At 47.8% G+C, this 23523-nt stretch overlaps 2 protein-coding genes across 5 annotated transcripts in view; one reads left to right on the plus strand and one right to left on the minus strand.

The window, feature by feature from the left end:
• The first annotated feature begins 632 nt into the window (after nucleotides 1–632).
• On the plus strand, nucleotides 633–20359 carry Rmdn3 (regulator of microtubule dynamics 3). 4 transcript variants are annotated; one of them, XM_010624692.2, is made up of 13 exons: nucleotides 633–723; nucleotides 1043–1236; nucleotides 2657–2843; nucleotides 3221–3364; nucleotides 10033–10318; nucleotides 11149–11251; nucleotides 16020–16080; nucleotides 18144–18219; nucleotides 18371–18448; nucleotides 18662–18760; nucleotides 19017–19070; nucleotides 19343–19423; nucleotides 19700–20359. In XM_010624692.2, exons 2-13 carry the CDS (start codon nucleotides 1050–1052, stop codon nucleotides 19751–19753), a joined length of 1410 nt encoding a protein of 469 aa, XP_010622994.2. In that variant the 5' UTR covers nucleotides 633–723; nucleotides 1043–1049; the 3' UTR covers nucleotides 19754–20359. The 4 variants fall into 4 exon arrangements, with proteins under 4 accessions (XP_010622994.2, XP_010622995.1, XP_010622991.2 ...); XM_010624693.3 differs by having other exon boundaries at nucleotides 639–876; XM_010624689.3 differs by having other exon boundaries at nucleotides 639–869.
• An 18-nt stretch (nucleotides 20360–20377) lies between these two features.
• Rad51 (RAD51 recombinase) overlaps nucleotides 20378–23523 on the minus strand; it is a 32054-nt gene continuing 28908 nt past the window's right edge. The window contains exons 8-10 of the mRNA XM_010624694.3: nucleotides 23141–23270; nucleotides 22838–22959; nucleotides 20378–22383 (exon numbers count right to left, since the gene is read on the minus strand). Of these exons, the coding sequence (XP_010622996.1) occupies nucleotides 22260–22383; nucleotides 22838–22959; nucleotides 23141–23270 (376 nt within the window). The 3' untranslated portion in view covers nucleotides 20378–22259. The remainder of the gene's footprint in view (nucleotides 22384–22837; nucleotides 22960–23140; nucleotides 23271–23523) is intronic.

The following is a 23523-nucleotide window of genomic DNA, read 5'->3' on the forward strand; positions in this document are numbered from 1 at the left end:
ATTTTACTTTGAGACAAAGTTTGCTAAGTTGCCTATGCTGGCTTGTGATATTCCATCCTCCTGTCTCAGCCTTACAAGTAGCAAGGATTACAAGGGTTCGCATCCAGGCCCGGCTGAACGACTCTGGTTCTGTTATCTACAATTGGAGGGGTGATTAGGGGAAGGCTGCTGGGGTGGAACCCAGCTCCGCACACAGAAGGAAGGCGCCCCAACCCGAGCTACACCCCAGCCCTGCGGACCGAACTGTCAGCGGCGGGACCCAGCTGCAGGGAGCTCTCGTAGATAACCATGCACCCGTTCTCATGGATGTGCCGAAGGCGCTGCTAGCTGAGCTCAGTGAATGGTTTGTGTGAAAGATCCTGACGCTATTCATTTACGCCGAAATGGAGGAAGTCTGAGCTGAGCCAGTGTTAGGAAACTCAGAACTGTTGTGAAGAGAAGAGGAAGCGAGGGAAAGCGGGAGCGATGGTGAGCACGTTGAACGCAGCAGGGTCTGTCGGTGTGCCTGGAGGAAACGGAACCCCGGCGGCCGAACATTGGCAGACACCTTCGTTGACTCCGCCCTCAGGCGGCCCTACCCCTCCCGTCGCGGCCGGAGGCGGGGCCCGTGAAGTCATCTCCCCGCGCCCCCCCGTGTGAGCCGGCGGGTGGCGCAGTTCGTGACGTCACGGTGCTTGACAGTGAGGCCGAGGCTGCTCTGCTGCCATGGTGGCCCGCGGCCGGGTAAGGGCCAGAGCTGACTTGCTACCGGGCCAGGGCAGCTTCGGGTCCGGGCGTGAGGGAACAGGAATCTGCAGCCAGGACGGCGAGTCTGTTGTCTGAGCGTGGTGAGGCCGAGTGGAGGAAGGTCGGGAGCGGACTCTGCTCAGGTCAGGGGTATGTAGGAGCAGAGCCTGGGTCCAGGCGTGGGGAGAGGCGCGGTGGTACGGGCCAGCGGCTGGCAGAATCTGAAAGTCCGGTTTGGGGCGCGACTCGTGGGAGCTCGAGGTGTGGCGAGGGGAGATTCCCGGGCTCACGCGTCTCCCCGGCTCCCCGGCCACAGGTGCATCATGTCTAGCCTGGGGGCTCTGAGCGGCGCCCGCGCCGGGCTGGGGCTGCTGCTGGGCACCGCCGCCGGCCTTGGTTTCCTGTGCGTTCTCTACAGTCAGCGATGGAAACGGACCCAACGCCGTGGCCGCAGCCAGAGCCTGCCCAGTTTCTTGGACTACGAGCAGACTTCAGAGCCGGGACGCCAGGGTATGGGCTGAGACCGAGGTCACTGCTGACTGATTAACCTGGGGCAGAGCCTGCGGGACAGGGTAGTGGAGGGGGTGCCTCTCTTGGAAAATTTACTGAAAAGAAAAACCATTTTCATTTTCATTTTCTTTTTTCTTTTCTTTCTTTCTTTTTTGGTACTCGGGATCGAACTCAGGTCCTTGTGCTTGCAAAGCAGGCGGCAGAACACCTGAGCTAAATCCCTGGCCCCCCATTTTCATTTTCTATACTCTTTTTTTTTTTCCCCCTGGACTGTTCAGCTTTCACTTTTGATTCTGACCATAGTAATGCGTGTGCATTAAAGCCACTTGCCTAGAGTTGGGGAAAGGCTGTAATTAGTCCAAAAAGAAGGCAACCCGCCCCAAAACACAAAACCTTGTAGGAGTTAAGTCTTGAGATTTGTGTATTAAATTACACAAATTGTGAGAATTTGAAGGGAACTTGGAGACTAATCCAAGCCTTTTATCCCTCTTAAGAAATATTCAGGAAGAGTGTAAATTCCTGAGCCTGTCACAGTGTAAGTGGCAAGGCTCGGCCTGGACATGTACCTTCCCCTCTTTTCCTTTTGTTCATTTGTTTTGTAATTTCTTAGCAGTTGTCTGCCTTTGTACTGAGGTTAGGACAAAGGGGCCACATTCCCAGGGCTCACTCTTGTTCTACATTCTTGAATCCTGTGGCATATATATTGTAGTCTGGCCTAGATTCCCTTTAACAAGAGATCTGTGCTTGCTTGTCCTGTGGGTGCTGCCTTCCTGCTTTCTCTCCTGTTTTTCCATTTTCCAGTCTAGTTTCCTTTAAGACTAACACTACTAGCATCACACTGTTGTTATTCACCTAGATCTCAGCTCAGGATTGGGTTGGTGGGGCTTGGTATGGTGTTTTCCCCACAAGTTTGGATGGGTTTTTTCCAGTGTGCCCTTTCTTGATAACTTGCCCTTCTCTCTACCCTCTTGAGAATACTAAATGGAGTTCTCAAGAGAGGCGGCCTTTTCTTTATTACTTGTGAAGTGAGTTGAGTTTTAGTTTTGCTGTGTAGTTGGTATGACTCCCTGCATTTGGCACTGAGGTCAGGTGCAGGTTTTTCTTTTACTGTAGCAGTTGTCCTGTCTTCTAGGTACCACACCCTTGCAAGGAGTTTACTTTATCTGCTGTGAACAGCAATTCTGACGAGCCCTGGTGTGGAAGAGCAGGGGGCCCTTGCTGAGTGATTGGGACCTTAGTTTTTTTTCTGAGTGGCTCCTTGGGACTAGTTACTGTGACTTAGTTGTGAACACATGCTACCCGAGCTTCAAGGTTTTCTTCATAAACTGAACCCTAATGAGAAGCAAGTGTTTTGGGACTCCAGGTATGAGGCCTTCCTCACTCTCAGCTATGGGTGTCCCTGTTTCCTTCTTTCCTGCAGTGTTGCAGGCCATTCCTGGCGAGGCTGGAGATGCCTCAGTGCTGCCCAGCCTTCCGCAGGTAGGGCAGGAGAAGGTGTTAGACCGCCTGGACTTTGTGTCGAGCAGTCTTGTGGCCCTGCGGCAGGAGGTGATGGAGCTGAGGAACAGCCTGCAGGGGCTCGCCGGGGAGATTGTTGGGGAGGTCCGGTGAGTAATGCAGCCCCTCTTCTGCTTTGCCCTCCATCCTCTGACTTTTCCATTTCCTCGGCTTTTTCAACTGTGGTTTATTCTGGCCCCTGCTTTCTGTCTCTAGGAAGCTAGATTTTTAGCTTCTGACTTAATGGGGGAGGGAGGTGGATACACCTGGCTCCTTACAAGTTCCTTGCTGCCTCGTAGTTGAAATTACTTTGTTCGGCCCACTCTGCCATGTGGGCTGGGCTGGGGAGCACTTTTCTTGCTCTTCTGAGGGAAGAGACCCAGGACTTTCTCTGCTTGTAGCTTTTGAACAAGGAAGAAGAGTAGTAATGGAAAAGACAGGCAGGATGAGGCCTAACGGTCCCTCTGGAATGGGTTCTGCTTTCCAGATCACACTTGGAAGACAGCCAGCGAGTGGCTCGGCGGCGACGGTTTCTGTTTGCCCGGGAACGGAGCGACTCCACAGGCTCCAGCTCTGTCTACTTCACCGCCTCATCTGGAGCTGCACTCACAGATGCTGAGAGTGAAGGCGGGTGAGTCCTCTGTCCTGGAGACAATTGTGAAAGAGTTCTGGAAAAGTCCTCCATGTCAATGGAAATTTAAACCCAGCTGCTGTAAGAGTGGGAACAAACAGCTGGAAGAGAAATCACATGCAACTTGTGTCACTGAGACAAATGGAAATGCTACCAGTGGTTATACTTGTATCTGTTATTTTTGTGAGTCAGTTTGGTTTTTACATAATTATTATAATACTTTTGTGGGGGGATTGAACTCGAGACCTTGCACTTATGAGGCAGGCAGCAGCACCACTGAGCTAAATCCTTGGCCCTATAATACACTTTTACTAGTTTGGGAATTTTTTAGTGTTCTCACAAGGACTTTGTAAGCATTGTTTTGTGATTTTGCTCCTTTCTGTGAGTGGCTGAGAGCACAAAGCCCACTACCAGTCCTGGGAGCGCTTCTCACAGCGAGCTTGTCCACACTGTCCAAATCTGTGTAGTGGGAGGCAACTGTCGTGAGTCCTCAGTGGTGCAGCAGGTCTGACCTTAGGCCTTACCGTGAGGTGGGATAACTTTCTGGTCAAGCTAAGGGCCTTTGAAATTTTTTTCCAAGTACTCAGATTGAACCCAGGGATACCCTGCCACTGAGCCTCATCCCCAGCCCTTTTTATTTTTTATTTTGAGGCAGGGTCTTGCCAAGTTGCCCAGCCTGGACTCAGCTGAACCTGCTGCTCCAGCCTTCCAAGTTGCTGGGATTATAGGCATGTGCTATACACCGGTTAGGGCCTTTTAATTTTAAACCACTGGCACCATTTTGCAACTCTGGTCCCAAGGACAGTGATGCTCTCAATCTGCAGCCATGTCTCATTACCCAGGTGGCCTATATGAGGTCGAGTCTGATCTTTCCTTGGTTCCCTCTGCTGACCGTTCTTCCTCCTCAAGGAGAAGATGAGTTAAGGGAGCAGCCAAGCTCATGCCAGTTCAATGACAGACTTAGCTATTACCATGCACATGGAAATGAGGAGTTAAAGCCGGCCATGAAGTAGAGCCTCTGTAGACTGATCCTCAGTAGCTGAAACGCCTTATATTGCCAGCTCTCCTTTATTCTTTATTTCCTCTGACAGATACTAGGCAAGCACTGTAAAGGCATTTCCTCATGTAATCCTTTTTTAACAGTCTGATGTCCAACCAAGGGTTGTGACGTAGACTTAGCCTGTTTGACGCTGATCTCCGGAGCTTGGGGGTCTGCAGTCTAAGGAATGGCTGGGTCCTCAGGACACCCAAGGCTTTTCTTAGAAGGTGTGGCCTATAACCTTTGCACAGCTGCTACAGCTCCACCCAGGCAAGGCACAGTGTGTTCTATACTCTGTACTTCAGCCTTATTATTTGTGCTAATATATTTTTTCTTGCCTCTTCTCATTTGCTTTTCTAAGAAAATTAAAACTAATGGGGCCAGGGATTTAGCTCAGTGGTTCCACTGCCTGTCTTGCAAGCACAAGGACCCAAGTTCAATCCCCGGCACCAAAACAAATAAAGAAAATTAAAAATAACCCTTGTTTTACCAGTTAATACTATTGTCACTAATACTGGATTTGATTACTGCCCAGGTGCCGCTTGAAGCAAGTGAAATCTTTTATGTTTCGGTGCTGGGGACTGAACCCAGGGCCTTAATCACTCAAGTGCAGGTCTGCTGCAGAGCCCCACCCTCAGCCCAAACAATGAAGTCTTTTTTTTTTTTTTTTTTTTTTTTTTTTTTTTTTTTTTGGTTTTTTGAGACAGGGTCTCACTATGTAGTTGAGACAGACCTGGAACTCACTATGTAGCCTAGGCTGGTCTCAAACTCACAATGATCCTCCTGCCTCAGCCTCCCAAGTGCTGGGGTTACAGGTGCGTGCCACCATGCCCCAGCTTCCAAACAACGAAGTCTTGATGCAGTGTTCCAGGCATTCCTTCAAGGCAACTGTTGCCAGGTTGTCTGATCTTACCATCTGTATTCTCAAGGGCCAGCAGAAGTGGCCCATTTCTCACCTAATTGTGAGCCAAGAGATGCTTCCACAGGCTTTGTTAGAGGAAGGAGTAAAAAAAATAAGCTGTTAGAAAAGGGTGCAATAACGAAATTAACATTTGACACTTCTAGATGGTAAAGGGACAAAGTAGGTGTTTTGTTTTTGAGACAGGATCTCACTATGGAGCCCAGACTGGCCTTGAACTCTTGGAATTTCCTGCCTCAGTCTCCTGAGTGCTGGGATTCTAGGTACCTGCCACTACGCCCAGCTAGGAATATGTAGCTGGGCCCTGAGACCTAACAAACTTGTCTGTGCCAACCCCAGGGAAGCAGGTTCTGGGGTTAGGAATTGGTTTGAACTTTTTTGTGGGGGGTGGTACCAGGGATCAAACTCTGGTCCTTGTGCTTGTGAGGTAGGCAGTAGAACCACTGAGCTAAATCCCTGGCCCTGGTTTGAATTTTTTAAGAGGAAAGAACAAGACCTCTGCCTATGAGATGTGCATTTCTAGGTCCTTGATTTAAAGCAATTGTACAAGTGTCTGGGGTCAGTGGGAGCCAAAATGGCTAACCCAGGGACACCTGTGAGTACTTCACTGCTTGGAGCACCAAGGCCATGGGAGCAGGGCCGGACTGTCAGCACCTGCGATAGGGCAAGGATTCAGGTGGCTTTAATTAGCATCATGAGCAGTCCTGTAGCATGTGACAGCTGGTGGTGATGCAAGACTCTGGCTGAGCCAGCTGCCATCGGGTAGTGGCATGGAAGTGCCAGTTAGGTCACAGGGGGCTGGTCACAAACTGAAGTGGCTTTGTGCACCTGGGGCTTGGGGAGGAGTTTCTCTGAGGGGTGAAGAAGAGATGTAATGGGCTACTCTTTTTACTGAAAGTTGTATTTCCCATCTAAATCAATAACTTTGTGCTCACAGGGGACTGGCAGAGGCAGGGTGCCTGTCAGCTCCTCTCCAAATGGCAGTACCTGTTCCTCTCAGCCTCTCAGTAGAGTTTAGGAGTTGAAACTTAATTGCCAAGAGGAGAGGCATGTAAAGCAGAGTCCTCAATTTCTTTTCTTTTGTTGTTGTTTTTGTTTTTGGTTTTTTTGAGACAGGGTCTCACTATGTAGTGAGACTGACCTGGAAGCCCAGGCTGGTCTCGAACTCACAGTGATCCTCCTGCCTCAGCTTCCCGAGTGCTGGGATTACAGGCATGAGCCACCTCACCCGGCTGCAAGCCCTGATTTCTTAACTTGTGGGTTCTCCTTAAGGACTAGAGAAGGGTGGTGTGGTCTCTTGCCCACTCTGGGGAATAGTGTCCTTGGGTGCATAAGTCCAGAGGGTGTTTGGTGGTGGTTTTTTGCAGGGCAGGGATTAGGCCTAGGACCTCAAGCATGCTAGGTGAGTCTCTACCACTGAATCACATCTCCAGCCCTACGGGGTCTCTTCAAAGGTCCCTGCTTGTCCCTGGAGGTCTCAAAAGCCTCCAGGTATCTTAAAAGAGCCATGTCAGGCCAAGTTGGGTGGGCCATGGCTGTAATCTCAGGACTATAGGAAGATGAGGTAGGAGAATCACAAATTCAGTAGTGACTTATGGAGACCCTATCAAAAAGAATAGGGCTGGGGATGTAGCTTGGTGTGGAGACTCTGGGTTCAATGCCCAGTACCACCAAAAAACAAAAAATCATACTATCTTCTGGTGGATTTTCATAAGGGCTGGGTTAGTGCAGCAGGGGAAAGTGAGGAGGGTAAAAATTCAGTCCCCCTGGCACATGGGAAATCTCGGACACTAAAAACTCATGGGCTCATGCCCAGCAATGGGGCTCCAGGTTGGTGAGGTGCAGTTGTCCTACTATTGCTGAAGCCACCCTGCCTCAGAAGGCTTCTCCCAGCTTGGTCTGTGGGGTGCTAAACGCCCCTGACCTCTGCTTCTCCTTGGCTCTGTGAGCTGCTGGTTTGGCTCTCCCTTTGAGGCTCCTGACTGAAGCAGGCTGCCCTCAGCCTCACAGGAGAGATGGTGAGCCTGGAGCACCCCACTGCAGGTACCATGGCCCATTTGCTTCGGTCCACTCATCCTGGGCAGGTTACTGTTCAAGCCTTTTTGCTGGGACATGGCTTTTTGTCGGCTATTCTGCGAAAAAAAAAAATTTTTTTTTTTTTTGATACCGGGGATTGAACTTGGGACCTTGCACTTGTGAGGCAGGTGGCAGAACCACTGAGCTAAATCCCTGGCCCCTGTCGGCTATTCTGTGTGGTCTCAACCATCGCAACCCAGGTTTGGTTGTGAAATCTGATGTCATTTTTCCTTCTTCCTTAAATTTCCAAAGTTTTTCTTGCAGATTGCTAGAAGGGAAAGATACTAGGATAATGTCTCTCAAAGCAAGGTGAGGCTGTATGATTTTGAAGTAACATAAGTTCCTGTAGTCCGTGTTCCTAGGCCCCTTTTTAGAGACACTGGAAGCTCCCCTGTGAAGAAGCCGCCAGCCAGCATGCTTGGACAGGGGTACCAGGCCTGCCAATCACTTGGTACCTTCTGGAACCTGCCCCCTTGGTTCTCTCTGGCCTTCTAGCAAGGAAGAAGCCCTTTTCCATCAGGTCTTGAACTATCAGTGATCATCCAGTCTTGGCCTTCCCAGTGCCAGAGGTTACAGGAGGTGCCACTGTACCTGGCTGAGAACTTTATCCTGACTGTAGGCCCTTTTGTGTGGATTTTGTCCCCTCATCTCTTTCAGCTGTTTTGCATCAGACATAGGGGGCTATTTTTTCTGTTCAGGAAGATAAAGTTTCTTCCCCAGAAAGACCCTCAGGTCTTTCTTGTGCTTTGTCTTCAGTCTGGGGGCTCTCTGGGTCTGATTCTGGTCTCTGGAAGGCCTGCCTTCTCTCCTGCCTGGTTCTTGTGTACTCTAATTAGCAGTTAGGGGAAGTGCCCCATCAGCTGCTGGTGGAGCCTGAGATCCAGGAGGACCTTGCCCCAGCAAGTGACACATAGAGAGGCAGCAGAATGGAAGGAAAATAGAAAAGTTTACTCCATCCATGGGGATCGATGACACCTAATGGCGGTGCCCTGAACGACTGCCCCATTGGGTTACAGCTCCTTCTTTTATAGGGTTTTACAGCTTTGATCTTACTCAGTTGGTTACACTGCATTTTCACAGATACCCAAAACATGATAGCAAGGCAGTTGAATTTCAACCCGGATGCAGGTCTTTGTCAGGGAAGTCACCTTTAAGATTTATTCAATTACCTACTCTAGCCAGGGGGAAGGGAGCTTGTTTGATAACAAAACTAACAGTGGTTCTTTTCACTTACAAACTTTTGTGGTTAATTCTGAACTAAGCAGAATGAGGGTCAGAAGTTCTTTTACCTTGTGACATTTCCTAAATTGTCACTATTAAAGATTTCCCTATCAGCGTCCCTCCTCAAGGGGCACCTCAGCCCTGACACGCCTTTCCTGGCAAGGTTTCCCTCCTCTTCCAGTTTGGAAGTATCCCTGCTTCCCTGAACCCCACATTCCCACAGGCTCTCTGGTGTATGAGGGAGAATGTGGTCACAGGGCAGTACCCGTGGTAGTTTGACAAGTTGCAGGTGGCATCTGGCTGACAAAGCACAGATGATTAACAAACCCTTGGCCTGGTGACCACTGTAACTCAGGTCAGCCCCATCTGTATCGTTCAAGGTTACTGTTTTTGGTGTTAGGATGGAACTCAGGGTCTCAAGAACATTGTAGGCAGTCCGTCTACCACTGAGCTACATCTGCAGCCCAAATGTTTTGTGACCTAAACATTTCTTTCTAAGTTATAAAAAGAGTATATGCTCACTGAAGCAGTCTTTTTTTTTGAGACAATCTGTTGTTTTTTGGGGCTGTGCAGCCGAGGCTGGCCGCAAACTCTTGGTGATCCTGCCTCAGCCTCCTGAGTGTTGGGATTATAGGTGTGTGCCATCAAGCTGGCTGAAGCAACCTTATATTAAAAAATAGAAGAAAAACTACCTTCTATCTAGCAGGTCTACTGGTGACATTTTTTTCCCCTGCAGTACTAGGGATTGACCTAGGCAGGGCCTTTGTATGGAGCTATCTTCCCAGTCCTTTAAAAAAAAATTTTTTTTAAAGATATGGTCATACCCTAAATCACTTAGGCTAGGTTTGAATTTGATCCTCGTGCCTCAGCCTCCAAGAATGTTAGGATTACAGGCATGTGCTACCACACCTACCTATTGACAGCATTTTGTTAGATACTTTTCTAGGTTTTTTCCTATTTCTTTTCTGCAAGATTTAGTAGTGGTTGAGCAAGGGTTTTCATTTTGGCCCTGATAGCACAGAGCCCGCAGCTATACAGTCTTCACCTCCCCATTCACTTTCCCCAGACCATAGTGCTCATGAGAAGCTTTTACTGGATCCTACCTGCAAGGCTGGAGAATGATTTTTGTTTGTTTTGTTTTTCGGTTTTTCGACACAGGGTCTCACTGTGTAGTTGAGACTGATGTGGAACTCACTATGTAGCCCAGGCTGGTCTCGAACTCACAGTGATCCTCCTGCCTCAGCCTCCCGAGTGCTGGGATTACAGGTGTGCGCCACCACACCTGGCTTGGAGAATGATTATTTGAGGCATTGCACAGCAGTACCATGTACACTTTGAGGCTGGAGGGTTGATCTAGAGGCTTCAAGATGAATAATCCCCTTTCTTGATCCTGTCACTTCCTTTCTCTGCCAGTTACACAACAGCCAATGCTGAGTCTGACTACGAGCGGGACTCTGACAAGGACAGCGAGGATGGGGAAGACGAAGTGAGCTGTGAGACTGTGAAGATGGGGAGGAGGGACTCTCTGGATCTGGAGATGGAGGCAGCCTCGGACCCAGTGACTGGTGCCCTGGAGGACGGCAGCTCCTCGGCCCCTGAGGGCATGCTGCCCCTCCTGCACCAGGCTGATGAACTACACGAGGGCAGTGAGCAGAACAAGCGGGAGGGCTTCCAGTTGCTGCTCAACAACAAGCTGGCGGTGAGGCCCCACTTCCCTCCTGCATCTCCTAGCCTCTGAGATGAAGGAAGGCCCGAGTGGTTACTGATTGGAAAGCAAGAGGGAAGGGCAGGGGGCACTGCCGCCGGTCCTGTATATCTCCTCTGTTGCACCTCTTCTGTGGGTCCCGCGTGGACCCTGGGGACAGTGCCTTGCCTGTCACTGAGGAGGAGCAGCGCACTCTTCCACTGTGCTCATCAGCGGGTGAGGAGAGGTCGCTGGAAAGGTGCTTTCCCCTCAGGCAGAACCTGTCCCTACTTGAAGCTTCTGTCACACGTGACGTATCACTTGGCCTTTTGGCTAAGATCAAGTGTAGTGTCACGTATGACAAATGCATAACCAGTCAGTTTGCATTTTAGGCTGACAGAATTTATGTTAGGTATAAATCCTGGCCACTTCCATGTCCCCAATAGATTTTTTTTTTTTTTTTTTTTTTTTTTTGGTACTGCGGATCAAACTCAGGCCCTTGCACTTTTAAGGCAGGCGTGGAACCACTGAGCTACATCCCCGGGCCCCCATTAGAATTCTTTTCTTGGGTAATTTCTTTTTCTCCTCTATGTGCCAGCAAAGTGGTGCCTCAGTTTTATCTTCTTGGAAATGAACTTCCCTCCTGGCAGTTTTTGGCCAAAATGCCCTCACCCTTTGATTGTGCAAACTACCAGCTGGGGGTTGTGTTATCAGTCAGTTGCATGTGGGGAGGCTGCCTGCAGGCTGGCGGCTGGGAAGTGCAGACCTGTGCTGTGGGGAAGCCAGGGCTCCGTTCTCTGCAGCTTAGGAAGAGGGCCCTCATTCCTTTGAATGTCTGTCTGCAGTATGGAAGCCGGCAGGACTTTCTTTGGCGCCTGGCCCGGGCCTACAGTGACATGTGCGAGCTCACGGAGGAGATAAATGAGAAGAAGTCATATGCGTTAAATGGTAAGTGCTGCCAGGCTCCTGGCGGGTAGGGCACCAAGAACAGCTGCAGCTGTCCCAAATGCATGAGGCCCGGGGAACCCCTGCTTCCACCTCTCCATACAGCAGAGTCTGCTACTCCTCACATCCTGGTGACTGAGTGACCCAGGTACATGATTATTTAAGGAGTCGCTGAGTCGTGTTAGCATGATTCTTTGTTTTCACTCTGCAACCACAAAGCTTCCTCAGTTATGGAGCCCCTGGGACAGGCATTCTGAGAACAGTCAGCGGGGTGTACGGGCAGCACCTGTAGAAGACACTGCTAACATTAGGCCTCACATCCACTCAGCAAGTCTGTGGGCTGATTGTCTGCCCGGGCCGGGGACTGCATCTAACCGTCCCAGGCTCAGGGCTTTGCCTCATGGGGCCTGAGGTCAGAGTCCTGGGACTCTTAAGAGACTGCTATGTCCTGTTCACCACAGCCCTGTGTCAGTGACCATCCATGGACTGCCGGGTGTGGTCCAGTTGATAATCTAAATGTAACTATCTCCAATGGACTTCTCTCCTTCCTCAGCCTTACAAATGTTACTGAGTCTTTGAAAATACGAACCTGACAGAATCTCAAGGTTAACTGCCCTTAACACTGACAGAATTCTGTTGATGGAGAGACACTGAGTTGAGTGCTTATTGACACTAACCTTCAGAAAATCCCTGGTAGTTTTAACAAAAGGGTTTAATTACTGCCCCCCACCTACTCCATAGTCTTGGACTAGTATCTCATATTTACCAGCTTAGTTCACCTTTTCATCCCCCGTAGCTTTTCCAGAACTACCTTTCCCAATTCAGACTTGTTTCTCCAGCATTTTCACATTTCTAGAAAAGATATTATGAAGACAGATTTTCCAGTGCTGGCTGGAGTCAATTTATCAACCATTTCTTTCGAGTTATTTGCTGCGTGTCTAGGGTTATGGAGCTGGATTGTGGCAGCATACACCTGTGATCCCAGCACTGGGGAGGCTGAAGCAGGAGGATTGTGAGTTCAAGGCCAGCCTGGGGTATATATGAGTTCAAGACCAACCTCAGCTATACAGTGAGACATTGTTTCAATCAAAACAAAAAACCTTGGGCTGGGGATGTAGCTCAGGGGCACCATGCTTGTCTCACAAGTGCAAGGTCCTGAGTTTGAACCCTGGCATCCCCCCCACCCCCGAAAAAAACCAAAACCTCAAGTGTCAAGAGGCCTTTGGTATTTAAGAGTTGCCTTTTTATTAAAACCAACAAAGAACAGACAAAGCAAAGAATCATCAGTAGTCTCGCTATCATCCTAAGCTTCAATTATGATCTGCCTCTTTGGCCGTGGTGCATTTTGTCACAGGTAGACCCATGACATGGAACTTGAGATAGTTTTTGTCCTGAATATTCTCAGTAATTAGATAAAATTTTCTGAAGCCAACTTCACCATTTTGGAGATCAGCAGAGTGTCCTATAAAGCAGTCTGTTAAGGCCATTAAGTGGAATTTTGGTTCCTTGAGTCTTTATAATCCTTATTTCATATACTGAACATAGCATGTGATTCTGCATCTTACCAGTATTTCTTAGAAAATGGATCAGTCACTTTAGTTCCTTTTGCTATCTTTTATATGGTACTTTAAAAGTATTTTTTAAAAATTGAACCTAAAACTTGCACTGGCTACATTTTCAGTACTTTTATTGAGACAGTGTTTTGTAAAGTTACCCAGGCAGGACTTTAATTTGCAATCCCAAAGTACTGGGATTATAGGCCTGTGCCACCATGTAGCTGACTTTTTGTTTAGTTTTGAGATAGAATCTCAATAAAAAGTCAAGGCTAGCCTTGGACATGTGGCTATCCTCCCTCCTTAACCTCCGAGTGTGTGCCACTACACCTGGTTGTCAGGTACTTGTCAGCTGTTGTACTACACAAAGAGCCAAAAGGGCAAATTTTATTTTTTGTGGTGCTAGGGATTAAACCTAGGGGCTCACACATGTTTGGCAAGTATTCTACCTACCACTCACTGAGCTACATTCCCAGACCTTTCTTATTTTGAGACAAGGTCTCACTAGATTGTCCAGGCTGGCCTTGCACACTGAAGACCTTCCTGCTTTAGGCTTCTTAGTGCTGATAGGCAGCATGAACCCTGAAGGCAGAGTCCACAGCTAGCCCTTGTTTGGTCAGGCTTTTGAGCCTAGCACCTTTGGACCATTCTGTTGGAGGTCAGATGACTGTGGAGTCTTTGAAGGTCTTATCTGAGATTATAGCCTTTAAGAATCATCCTTGCTCAGTGGTGTTGCACACCTGTAACCCCAGCTACCTGGGAGGCTGAGGCAGGAGGACTGAATATTTGAGGCCAGTCTAGGCAACTTAGTGAGCTCTTATCTCAAGAAGGACAGAATAAGGGCCGGGGATTTAGCTTCCTGGTGCAGCCACCTGTCTCACAAGGTCCTGAGTTCGATCTCTGGTACCAAAAAAAGGGGACAGAATAAGAAGGGTTATGCCAGGCGTGGTGGCGCACACCTGTAATCCCAGCACTCAGGAGGCTGAGGCAGGAGGGTCACTGTGAGTTCAAGACCAGGCTGGGCTACATAGTGAGTTCCAGGTCAGTCTCCACTACACAGTGAGACCCTGTCTCAAAAAAACAAACAAAAAAAACCCCCAAAACCGTGTGTGTGGGGGATGTTGTAGAAGTTCAGTGCTTCCTGGGTCAATCCCCAGGACTGCAGAAACAAAATTTTTATTGGGTTATAAGTTAATTTCATTCTACCTTTAGAAGCTGGACCACCAGGAGACAAGGATTCTGTGGATCTCAGGTAATTTCTGATCCACACCATTCTGTCTAGCCCAGCAGGAAATGGCTAATTCTTGCTGTTATGTTCTTAGTGAGAATGTACTTATATTTGTGTGATAATTTATACCTGTGATCCCAGGACAGTGATATCTGGGTTCAAGAACATTTTTGTTTGCAAATGTTTTGGTTCATAAACAGAAACATTTGGCTAGGCCAGTCGTGGTGGTGCACGCCTGTAATCCCAGCACTTGGGAGGCTGAGGCAGGAGGATTGCTGAGACCAGCCTGGGCTACACAGTGAGTTCCAGGTCAGTGTCAACTATACAATGAGATCCTGTCTCAGAAAAACAAAACAAAAAAACAAACATTTGGCTAAATTGTTTGTGCTTGCAAACTCTGCATCAGGTGACAAACATGACCACAGCCATCTTTCCCACACAAACACTAACATGGCTATCTTTTCCAAAACCATAGAACAAGGTAAGTTTGTGAACCCAAGTACCACTGTAATTGGGAGGCAAAGGCAGGAGGTTCAAGAGTTCAAGCTTAGCCTGTGTTGCCTAGCTAAACCTTGCCTCAAAAAATAAACAAAGCAGGGCGTGGTGGGACATCCCTGATTCCAACACTGGGAGCCTGAGGCAAGAGGACTGCAGGTCCAAGTCCAGCTTGGGTAGTTTAGTGAGTTGGTGAGAACTCATCTCAAAGTCAAAGAAAAAAATTCTAAAAGGGCACAGGATGTAGCTCAGTGAGAAGGCTGGATTTGGGCAATCCCAATACCATGACCACCACAAAACTGCTTTGAAGTGGGCAAAGAGAAACACCCTAAAAGGCAGTGTCCCTTATTAGCCAGCCTGCCCCTTACAACCTCAGCCTATTTACAGCTGTCCCATTTTCTCCACATTCCTTTCCAGCCCCCACCCCCGCCGGCACAAATAACGACAGTCCCCATCTGGAGGTATATAGGCGGTAGCCGCCCTGATACTCTAGCGTGGTGATGGCGAGCCTTTTAGAGGGACCAAGTGCCCAAACTGCAACCCAAGACCCACTTATTTACTGCAAGGTGCCAACTCTGAAATTAAGCCTGCATATTGAGGTTTTTTGTTTTTTGGTACAGGGGATCAAACTCTGGTCCTTGAACTTGCGAGGCAGGTGGCTGCACCACTGAGCTAAATCCCTGGCCCCTGAATACTGAGGTTTGAGTTTAGAATAAACACCTCATACATTTTTTGTCTTAAAAATAACATGTGTGCTATAGGTTTGCCACCCCTGCTCTAGGCAATCGTTGTCAGGAGTTCACAAGTGTTCCCATTTCCTTGTAAGTCAGTGCCTAGGAAACTTGGTGAGACCCAGCAAAATCCCCCTCCAGACGTTAGCCCGTGCGGCTCTCGTCAGAGCGGGAAGTGCGCTCAGGTGTAGTGCTGGCCGCATATACAAGTCTCTGGGTCTGCTTCCCAACACAGTTGTGGGGAGTTGTGGCCTAGAGCTGCAGTAAACCTTCATGGGTCTTCTTTAGGAATTTTACCAAAGGTTGAACCCTTCCCCAGTAAAATACAGCTGAAGTTCTATGCAACTCTAGTGATTCCTACAATTTGGTTGCTGTTGGGTCTCTTAAACATTTGTGATACCAGTTTATATTTCTTTCAGTTCCAGGGGGTGGGGTGTAAAAAGGCAGTCTGGACGAGAAATGGATGAAGCGAAGTGAGGCAGGAGTAATCCCCGAGAAGTTGTGTACTGCCTTCCACTCTGTGCAAATTCAAACTACTTCCAAACGGCCAGGGATTTAGCTCAGTGGTTCCGCCACCTGCCTCACAAGTGCAAGGAGTGTAAGGTCCCGAGTTCAATCCCTGGTACAAAACTAAAACAAACCATTTCCAAACAAGTCCAAGTTGGGTGGGAGTTGATGAGAGCTAGTCACCATTTTCTGGAGCCCTTTCGGTGTGAACATGTGTGGAAGTGCATGTTAATTCTGCATTCACCTTTGTCTTTCAGGAAAGGAAGAAGCAGAAGCTGCTCTGGAGAAGGGGGATGAGAGTGCTGACTGTCACTGGTGGTAATGACACTCCACAGGGCTCTGGGAGGAGTCAGTAAGGAAGGGCCAAAGCCGAGGTCTTTCTTTTCGCTTAGTCAGAGACATTTGCCAGAGGAGCCAGGAGGGGGAGCTCTAGTTTGTATGCATTACCCTCCCTTGTCTAGGAACCCAAGGTATTTGATGATGTTTTGGGGGTAAGGAGGTGGGTAAAAGTTGGGAGAAGTATTTTGTTAAGAACAGTCCTAACTTGCTGGGTGTGGTAGTGCATACCTGTAATTCTAGCATTTGGAATTCAAGGCTAGTCTGGGCTACATAGCAAAATCTTCTCTCCAAAAAAAGTCATTCTAGGGCTGGGGATTTGGCTCAGAGGTTCTGCCGCCTGCTGCCGCCTGCCTCGAAAGTGCAAGGGCCTGAGTTTGATCCCCAGTACCAAAAAAAAAAAAAAAAAAGTCAAAAGTCATTCTAGCCATAAACTTGAGGGTTCTTGGCTCCCAGGGGAGACCTGGACAACTCATAGCTCCTCATCCTGCACGAGCTTTTCCTTCCCCAAGCTGCTATCCCTGGCTGGTGTGGGCCTTGGCTTCTTTGCTTGGTTTGCATGAGAAAAACTAGATGTGAGCTCATTTTCAGTTTATCAGCTTACTGGGCTGCAGGTGTAGCTCCGTGGTGGAGCACTTGCCTTGTGAGGCCCTAGTTTCCACCCCCAGCTGCTGCAAGAAGTTCAAACCGTGACACTGGTCTTCTTATGATCTGTGATAGAGTTCTGCTAGTTCAGCACGGGTTAGGACCAACTCACATCCCAAGGCCTAATTCCAGCATCAGTTTCAGTGAAAATGTTCCTCTCATCTCGGTCTGCCTCAGGCTGTTTCTCTACCTTTTGTTGAAAGGTATCTTCAGAGGCCAGGTAACTTCCTAGGGTATCACTGCTTCCCTGGGTCCTAAGGATGAAATCTGGCCCAGACTTTCTTAGGTCTTCTTGAGGAACCTATCTGGATTAAATGTGGAAACAGGCCTCTGGAAGTGCTGGTAGCTGACCACAGATATTTAGCAAATACATGAAAAGGCAACATGGGTTTGCCTGGCTAGACATTTATTAGTTAATGTCAGCTTTTGCTAGGAACAGTGCTGACACAGGATGAGGCAGTAAGGCTTTTAGTGATTTTTAAGTTTTTTGTTTTTTTGAGACAGGGCTCACTATGTAGTTGAGACAGACCTGGAACTCACTATGTAGCCCAGGCTGGTCTCAGACTCAGTGATCCTCCTGTCTCAGCCTCCTGAGTGCTGGGATTACAGGTGTGCACCACCACGCCTAGCTTGATTTTTAAGGTTTAGTGGGGGTTTGGGTATTTTTTTTTTTAAATTTTGGTAGTTGCTGGCATTTGAACCCAGCTTGAATGTATTAGGCAATGTGCTGTATCTCTGAGCTATAGCCCGGCCCTCAAAAGACCTTATGGAAGATAATACAGAACACGCTGGCTCAGATTCCCCTGGAGGAAAGGGCTAAAATAGGTCCTTCCTCTTCTGTTGGTTCTCAAGTTAACACAAGAAGTTCCATCTCAACCTGGCCATGCTGAAGATGATTTCCCAAGTCCCAGTGATACACCTGTGTGGTTTCAAAGCTAAGGAGACCCTCTTACAGTGTCTACATGTAAGACAGTGTCCTGAGGTCACTTTCAGTTTGATGCAGGCCCCACTGGGCACTGAACCTAAGGCTGCACTCATGCCAGGTAAGCTCTCCACCATGCTATGCCTCCAGCCCAGTTTTCAAATTTTTATAGCACATGTGGCTGCACTCTAACAAGAAAGGGAAATTTGGAGATTAACTGAAACCTCCACTAAATATTTTAAAATGTAATGGCGTTTTACTGTATGTGGGGGGAGCAGGTTTTTATACCTAAAATACTTTGGAAAATGTTTGCTAACTAGGAACTGAGACTGCACATCTTTGAGGAATTATATGAAAATACACTTTCAGCTCTCACTGAGGGTGGAAGTGGGAACTACCTGGACTGCGGCTGAGGCACCTGCTCCTCAGTCACAGTACCCAGTTCTTGTCCCTGAGCTTGCTGCTGCTTCCCCTTTAGGTATGCAGTGCTTTGTGGTCAGCTGGCTGAGTATGAGGGCATCCAGAAGCGTATCCAGAGTGGCTTTAGCTTCAAGGTGAGAACCAGCTTCTCCTCCTCCCTTGCGCTAGTCTAGTCCAGATCCCCTGCTCTTCCTGCTCCCTTCGAAGGGCATTCCCACAGCCTCCATGCCTTTCCACTCTTCCCTGAGCAACTCTGGTCTGATTTGGCTTCTGTCTTCCCCTCAGGAGCACGTGGACAAAGCCATTGCTCTCCAGCCAGAAAACCCTAGGGCTCACTTTCTTCTTGGCAGGTGGTGCTATCAGGTGAGCCGTGTTCCAGGGTCTGACACAGTGGTCCTGAGTGTGCAATGACACTGACCAGGGTCATCAGCTTCTTTAGCCTGGTCTGGCTCAGGTCCTCTTTCCTCTGAATGTTTGTCTTATTAGTGTTTGACTGTTTTTAATTAAGAATACTCATCAGTATGCTGCAAGATACTCCTTTTAAAACCTTTTTACATCCCAATCTTTTGGTGGCAGGTCTCTCACTTGAGCTGGCTAGAAAAGAAAACGGCCGCAGCCTTGTTTGAAAGCCCTCCCAGTGCCACTGTGCAGGATGCTCTCCAGAGCTTCCTAAAGGTATCAGGGAAGGGGAGGAGGGGAGGCAACAGCAGACGCTAAGGTAACCTTGTTTCTCATTACTAGAACCCCTACAAGGAGGATTCTGATATGAGGGAATTTTGTATTCTATGGGAAAATCAACTGGGAGAATTTACACAAATATAGATTCCTGAACTCAGTGAATCCATCTGGTTGGGGACTGGAAATCATTCTTAAGGGTCAGCCTGACTTGAATTTGGGCGCTTTGAATGAAATGCCTTCCTCCCTTCTCCAGGCTGAAGAACTGCACCCAGGGTTCTCCAAAGCTGGAAGGGTGTACATTTCCAAGGTAAACTCACCAATTTCAACACAGATGTTGTTTGAGGAGTGTGCGTGCGTGTCTCACTCAGGCAGCCCAGCACTGACAGACATCCCTTTTCTGGCGCTATCCTTTGTTCTCAGTGGTGGTGGGGGAAAAACCCACTGCCTTGGATGTGCCAGGCAAATGCTGCACCACTGCCGCGTCCATGCCTCACCTTCTGGAAACTCAAAGCACACACACTCAGTGCCCTACTAGTCCCCTAGTGCTGTTTTTCCCAGGCTTTCACTCTCTCTTCCCAGTGCTACAGAGAATTAGGAAAAAACTCTGAAGCCAGACGGTGGATGAAACTGGCCCTGGAGCTGCCAGATGTCAACAATGAGGTAATTCTTTTTAAGAACTTTTAAAGTACAGGGCCATCCCACCGAGTACCACGTAACCTTTCCAACAAAGCACATTTTAAACTCCAAGGCCTCACTTCCCTTCAAGTAGGGTCTCTGCATGCCTTCCATCCGGGAGGAGACAGTTCATAAGCTCCAGGCTGCTGGGAAAGTGAGAAAGAGTGCAGATAGGAGACCTCAAGGAGGAAACAAAGGAGCTGTGGTTTGGAAAAAGGTAAGCTCAGGTTTTGAGTACGGGCTTTTTCTTTTTCTTCCCAGGATTCAGCTCTTCAGAAGGACCTGGAAGAACTGGAAGTAGTTTTAGGGGAATAATCACATTTCAGTGGCCTTCATGACTTGAGGGCTACTTGCGGGCTGCTGCTCTGCAATTCCTTAGACCCTGCTTTGATCAGGATTCCAAGCAAGAAGCACCCCGGCACCCACTACCATTCCCCGGCATCTTGTCTGTTTCCCGTCAGCTGATTAATCTGTCACCTAAACTGGGGACATATCTGTAGCTGGGCCTTCTGTTCTTCTTCTTCCCCTTAAGGAAACTGGAAAGTCGATACTTAGTCAGCACTTGCCTTAGGATCACGTATGGGCTGGTGAGGTGGAGTTTCAAAGAGCCACTGGAACAAAGCACAGAACCTGTCATTCTCGTCTTTTTCATGGATTCATATTCAACACGCGTCCAGTCCTAAGATCACACCCTGCTGACCAGGACACAGGAGGGGTCCAGGGGCCCTTATCACTGCTCATGTGGATTCAACCTGTACTCCTGGACTGAGGGAGGGAGGGGCTGGGCCACCTGACTCAGAAATCTGCCAGCTTTTGAAATGAGTGGCAGTGTCATAGTCTGATACTGTGAAATAATGGCCTGAAGAGTTACCTGGAATATATTTTGGTACAAGATTGAAATAAAATGAATTTGATCAAAAATGTTATCCTGTTTTAGTTATCACCTGTTGACAGCTGTGATTGTTTCTTCCTACATAGGAAACTGAAGACAGTAGAAAAAATACTTCGTTGAAGAATAAAATAAGCTCTTTGGTTAATGCTCTTATTAGTGGAAAATTTAGTTGAATGTAAAATTTAGGCAGAGAGGTTAATTTTAGCCTAAAGAAGGCCTTTTGCAACTAAAGTGCCTCTGTCCCTCTTAGTTCATTTTTAGCACTAATAGTGCAAGGCCTAAATTCACTTACAGAAAGAGTAAGGTAAGTATCTAGGTCAGTCACTTTAGTATCTTACAGGACTGTAAGACTGAGATGCCCTTACATGAGAACCAATCTTCACTCCAGAATCTGTCATGTGGCTTTATTATAGCAACCCAAGTTTATTTTGTGCAAATGAAAAGACCTGAGATATATTCAATTCTTGGAGTAAAATAATTTTTGGTACCCAAAGCCTAGATAATTTCTGGATGGTTGCTCAACACCTTGGGCGAGGTCTAGGTTAGAAATCCTAGCTAGTGAAGATGCCTCAGCCTCTGCAGGTAGCTGGGACTGAGGTGCGCACCCAAGCCAGGGAAGAGAACTGCTTTTAAAACAAAGCTGGATTAAACTGATCTGTGTCTCCCCACATACGGGGATGGCAATCAACATGTGCAGCAGCAGACCTTCCCACCACTAGCTGAAACAGCCTTTGAAACCTAAAAGAGCTGGTTAAAATCCATCCCAAGTAGTATGAAGGGGAGGAAGAGAAGTATTCAAACTTCTGAAATAGGGTAAGATTTATACAATAAAAACAAAGGCCACATCTGGGGGCAATGGCATGTGCCTATGATCCCAACAATTGGAGACTAAGAGGAGGATCTCCTGAATCTAGGAGTTCAAGACCAGAATAGGCAATACAGATCCCATGTCAAAAAATCAAAGGCCACAGGAAATCTATGATTGGTCATGTAATACTTTCCATTCCAATGAAGGATTCAAGCTCAACCTCTGAAGGTTGGTCTTTTCAGTTTTCAAACTTTTTGTTTGGAAGGAGTGGGGAGATGGTTCCACTACGTAGTAGAGGCTGGCCTTGAACTCACCATGCAGTCCATTCTGGCCTCAAACTCAGCGATCCTCCTGCCTCAGCCTCTGGAGTGCTGGAATTACAGGAATGAGCCACAATACCTGACCAGTCTAAGTCTCAAAGCAATAGAAAACTGATCACCACCACCCAGTGACAAAGATATTATGGTAACTCTACCTTGAAGTGTTTAGCTTATGCTAGAATGACTCCTACAGAGAGAATATTGGCTACAAATAACTACTTTATTAGCAGCCTCACCAAATCTGCTTACTCAGCCTCTGCAATGCTTCAGATTCCAGAGTTACAATGGCCAAGTGAGCAGATGAGGGAGGAACAAAGGCCCTGTAGGCTTTGTGCAAGATTTAACAAAAAAGTTTTCATAGGAGAGTTCAGGTATACAACTTTAAAACTTGCTTCTGATGGACAGCAGTTTTACTGAGAGAAAGAAATCTGTGAAGAGGCCTATTCCCCATTCCCCTGGGCACAGATATCAGGTGTTTTAGTTTATCATTATTCAGAAGTGATCTCTCCAGCAGCTTTAGTTCTCTCAGAGATCAAAGACTAACAGACAACCATCAGAACTGAGGTTGTCCCAGAGCACAGATTCCAGAGATCCACACATGCCAGAAGGAATAAACAGATCAGTTTGTGAGTACTACCCTGGGTTCCTGTTTACACCATCAGAAAAGCTGCTACAATAGCTATTGTCCCAGAAGCCCTGTACTGCATTCACAACAGGAAGAGGCCTGTAAGGAACTCCAGGGAGCTGTCCTCTCCATCAGGCTGCAGCAATTACAAGTTTACCACAAGGAAAAAATCCAACTCAGTCTTTGGCATCTCCCACTCCATCCGCATTGATGGCAAACATAGCTTCAGCTTCAGGAAGACAGGGAGAGTCATAGATCTTGCAGATTCTGGTTTCCCCTCTTCCTTTCCTCAGGTACAGTCTGTTCCAAAGACACAGACCAACATCAAGTTATTCATTCTATTTCTGACTGCTAGCTGACTCTTAAAAATCGGCAAGCACATTTATCAGTTTATGTATTTCCCAGGAGAACTTTAGGGAGCTTAGTGTATTTAATGCACTTCCAACCTGGAGAAGTCCATTTCTGCCCTGCTCTTCTCACCGGACTGCTCATATGGAAATGAACATTTTTTATAGTCAAGGAGAAGCGAATCAACTTTTCATACTCATCTTCCACAAGGAAAGGTGTTTAATCCCTTTAAGAACTAAAAGCAAACACTTCTACCAAGTGGAGCAGGACAATTAGATTTTGCTAGAATTCCTAATTATCCAACAGCTGCTTTATAGAGCTTAACTGGAGAAGTTTTATTCTCATTTCTGCATCACAGTTAATATGACACTCACTCCAAGCACAGCACGCTATGCCATCTCCTCACCTGGTTGTTGAAGCATGGGCGATGATATTTCCTCCAATAGGTTTTTTAGGGTCTGCAGCAAACATGGCCGCTCCATCCACCTGGGCTACCACCTGGTTGGTGATCACCACGGCCACACCAAACTGACGGGGAAAGCACACCGGTCTTGTGGGCAGAGACTTTCCCAGGCAACCACCCTCTCCATAAAGCATGATTCCCCTTTTCTAAAGTAGTAGATGCTCTGAGGCACTAACGCCTGGCCTCAGCAAGGAACGCTGCTGGAATTTGTGGCCAAAGTAACCCCCGCCCTTCCCCGCAGCGTACCTCATCAGCAAGGCGCAGAAGCATCCGCAGAAACCTGGCCAAGTGCATCTGCCTGGCTGAAAGCTCTCCCCGCCCAGAGTAGTCTGTTCTGTACAGGGCGGTGGCGCTGTCTACAATAAGCAGTGCATACCTAAAAGGAGCAACAAGCTCTGAAGCCCATTTCTAGTCTGTGTCAGATCCCTTCCTCACCACCTAACCCTCACATTCAGTTTCACTTGTACAGAATATAGCTGTTTTATTAAAATATTTGTACAGCATTCACATTGACTCATTGTTAGTAAGTTTTTTCCTGGTAGGAACAGAGATTGATCCCAGGGCCTTCTGCATGCCCAGTAAATGCTCTACTGCTGATCTGGACTCCTGGCTTTGGCTTTTTTTTTTTT

Source organism: Fukomys damarensis, unplaced genomic scaffold (genome assembly GCF_012274545.1).
Source record: "Fukomys damarensis isolate Sample0158 unplaced genomic scaffold, DMR_v1.0_HiC HiC_scaffold_17, whole genome shotgun sequence".
NCBI lineage: Eukaryota > Metazoa > Chordata > Mammalia > Rodentia > Bathyergidae > Fukomys > Fukomys damarensis.

Excerpts from the sequence above, each read along its gene's own strand:
- Rmdn3 (XM_010624692.2), top strand. The coding sequence starts at position 1,050 with ATGTCTAGCCTGGGGGCTCTGAGCGGCGCCCGCGCCGGGCTGGGGCTG. Across the intron at positions 16,081-18,143 it reads AGTGCTGACTGTCACTGGTG|GTATGCAGTGCTTTGTGGTC; the intron begins GTAATGACACTC and ends CTTCCCCTTTAG. Across the intron at positions 18,761-19,016 it reads CTCTCCAGAGCTTCCTAAAG|GCTGAAGAACTGCACCCAGG; the intron begins GTATCAGGGAAG and ends TCCCTTCTCCAG.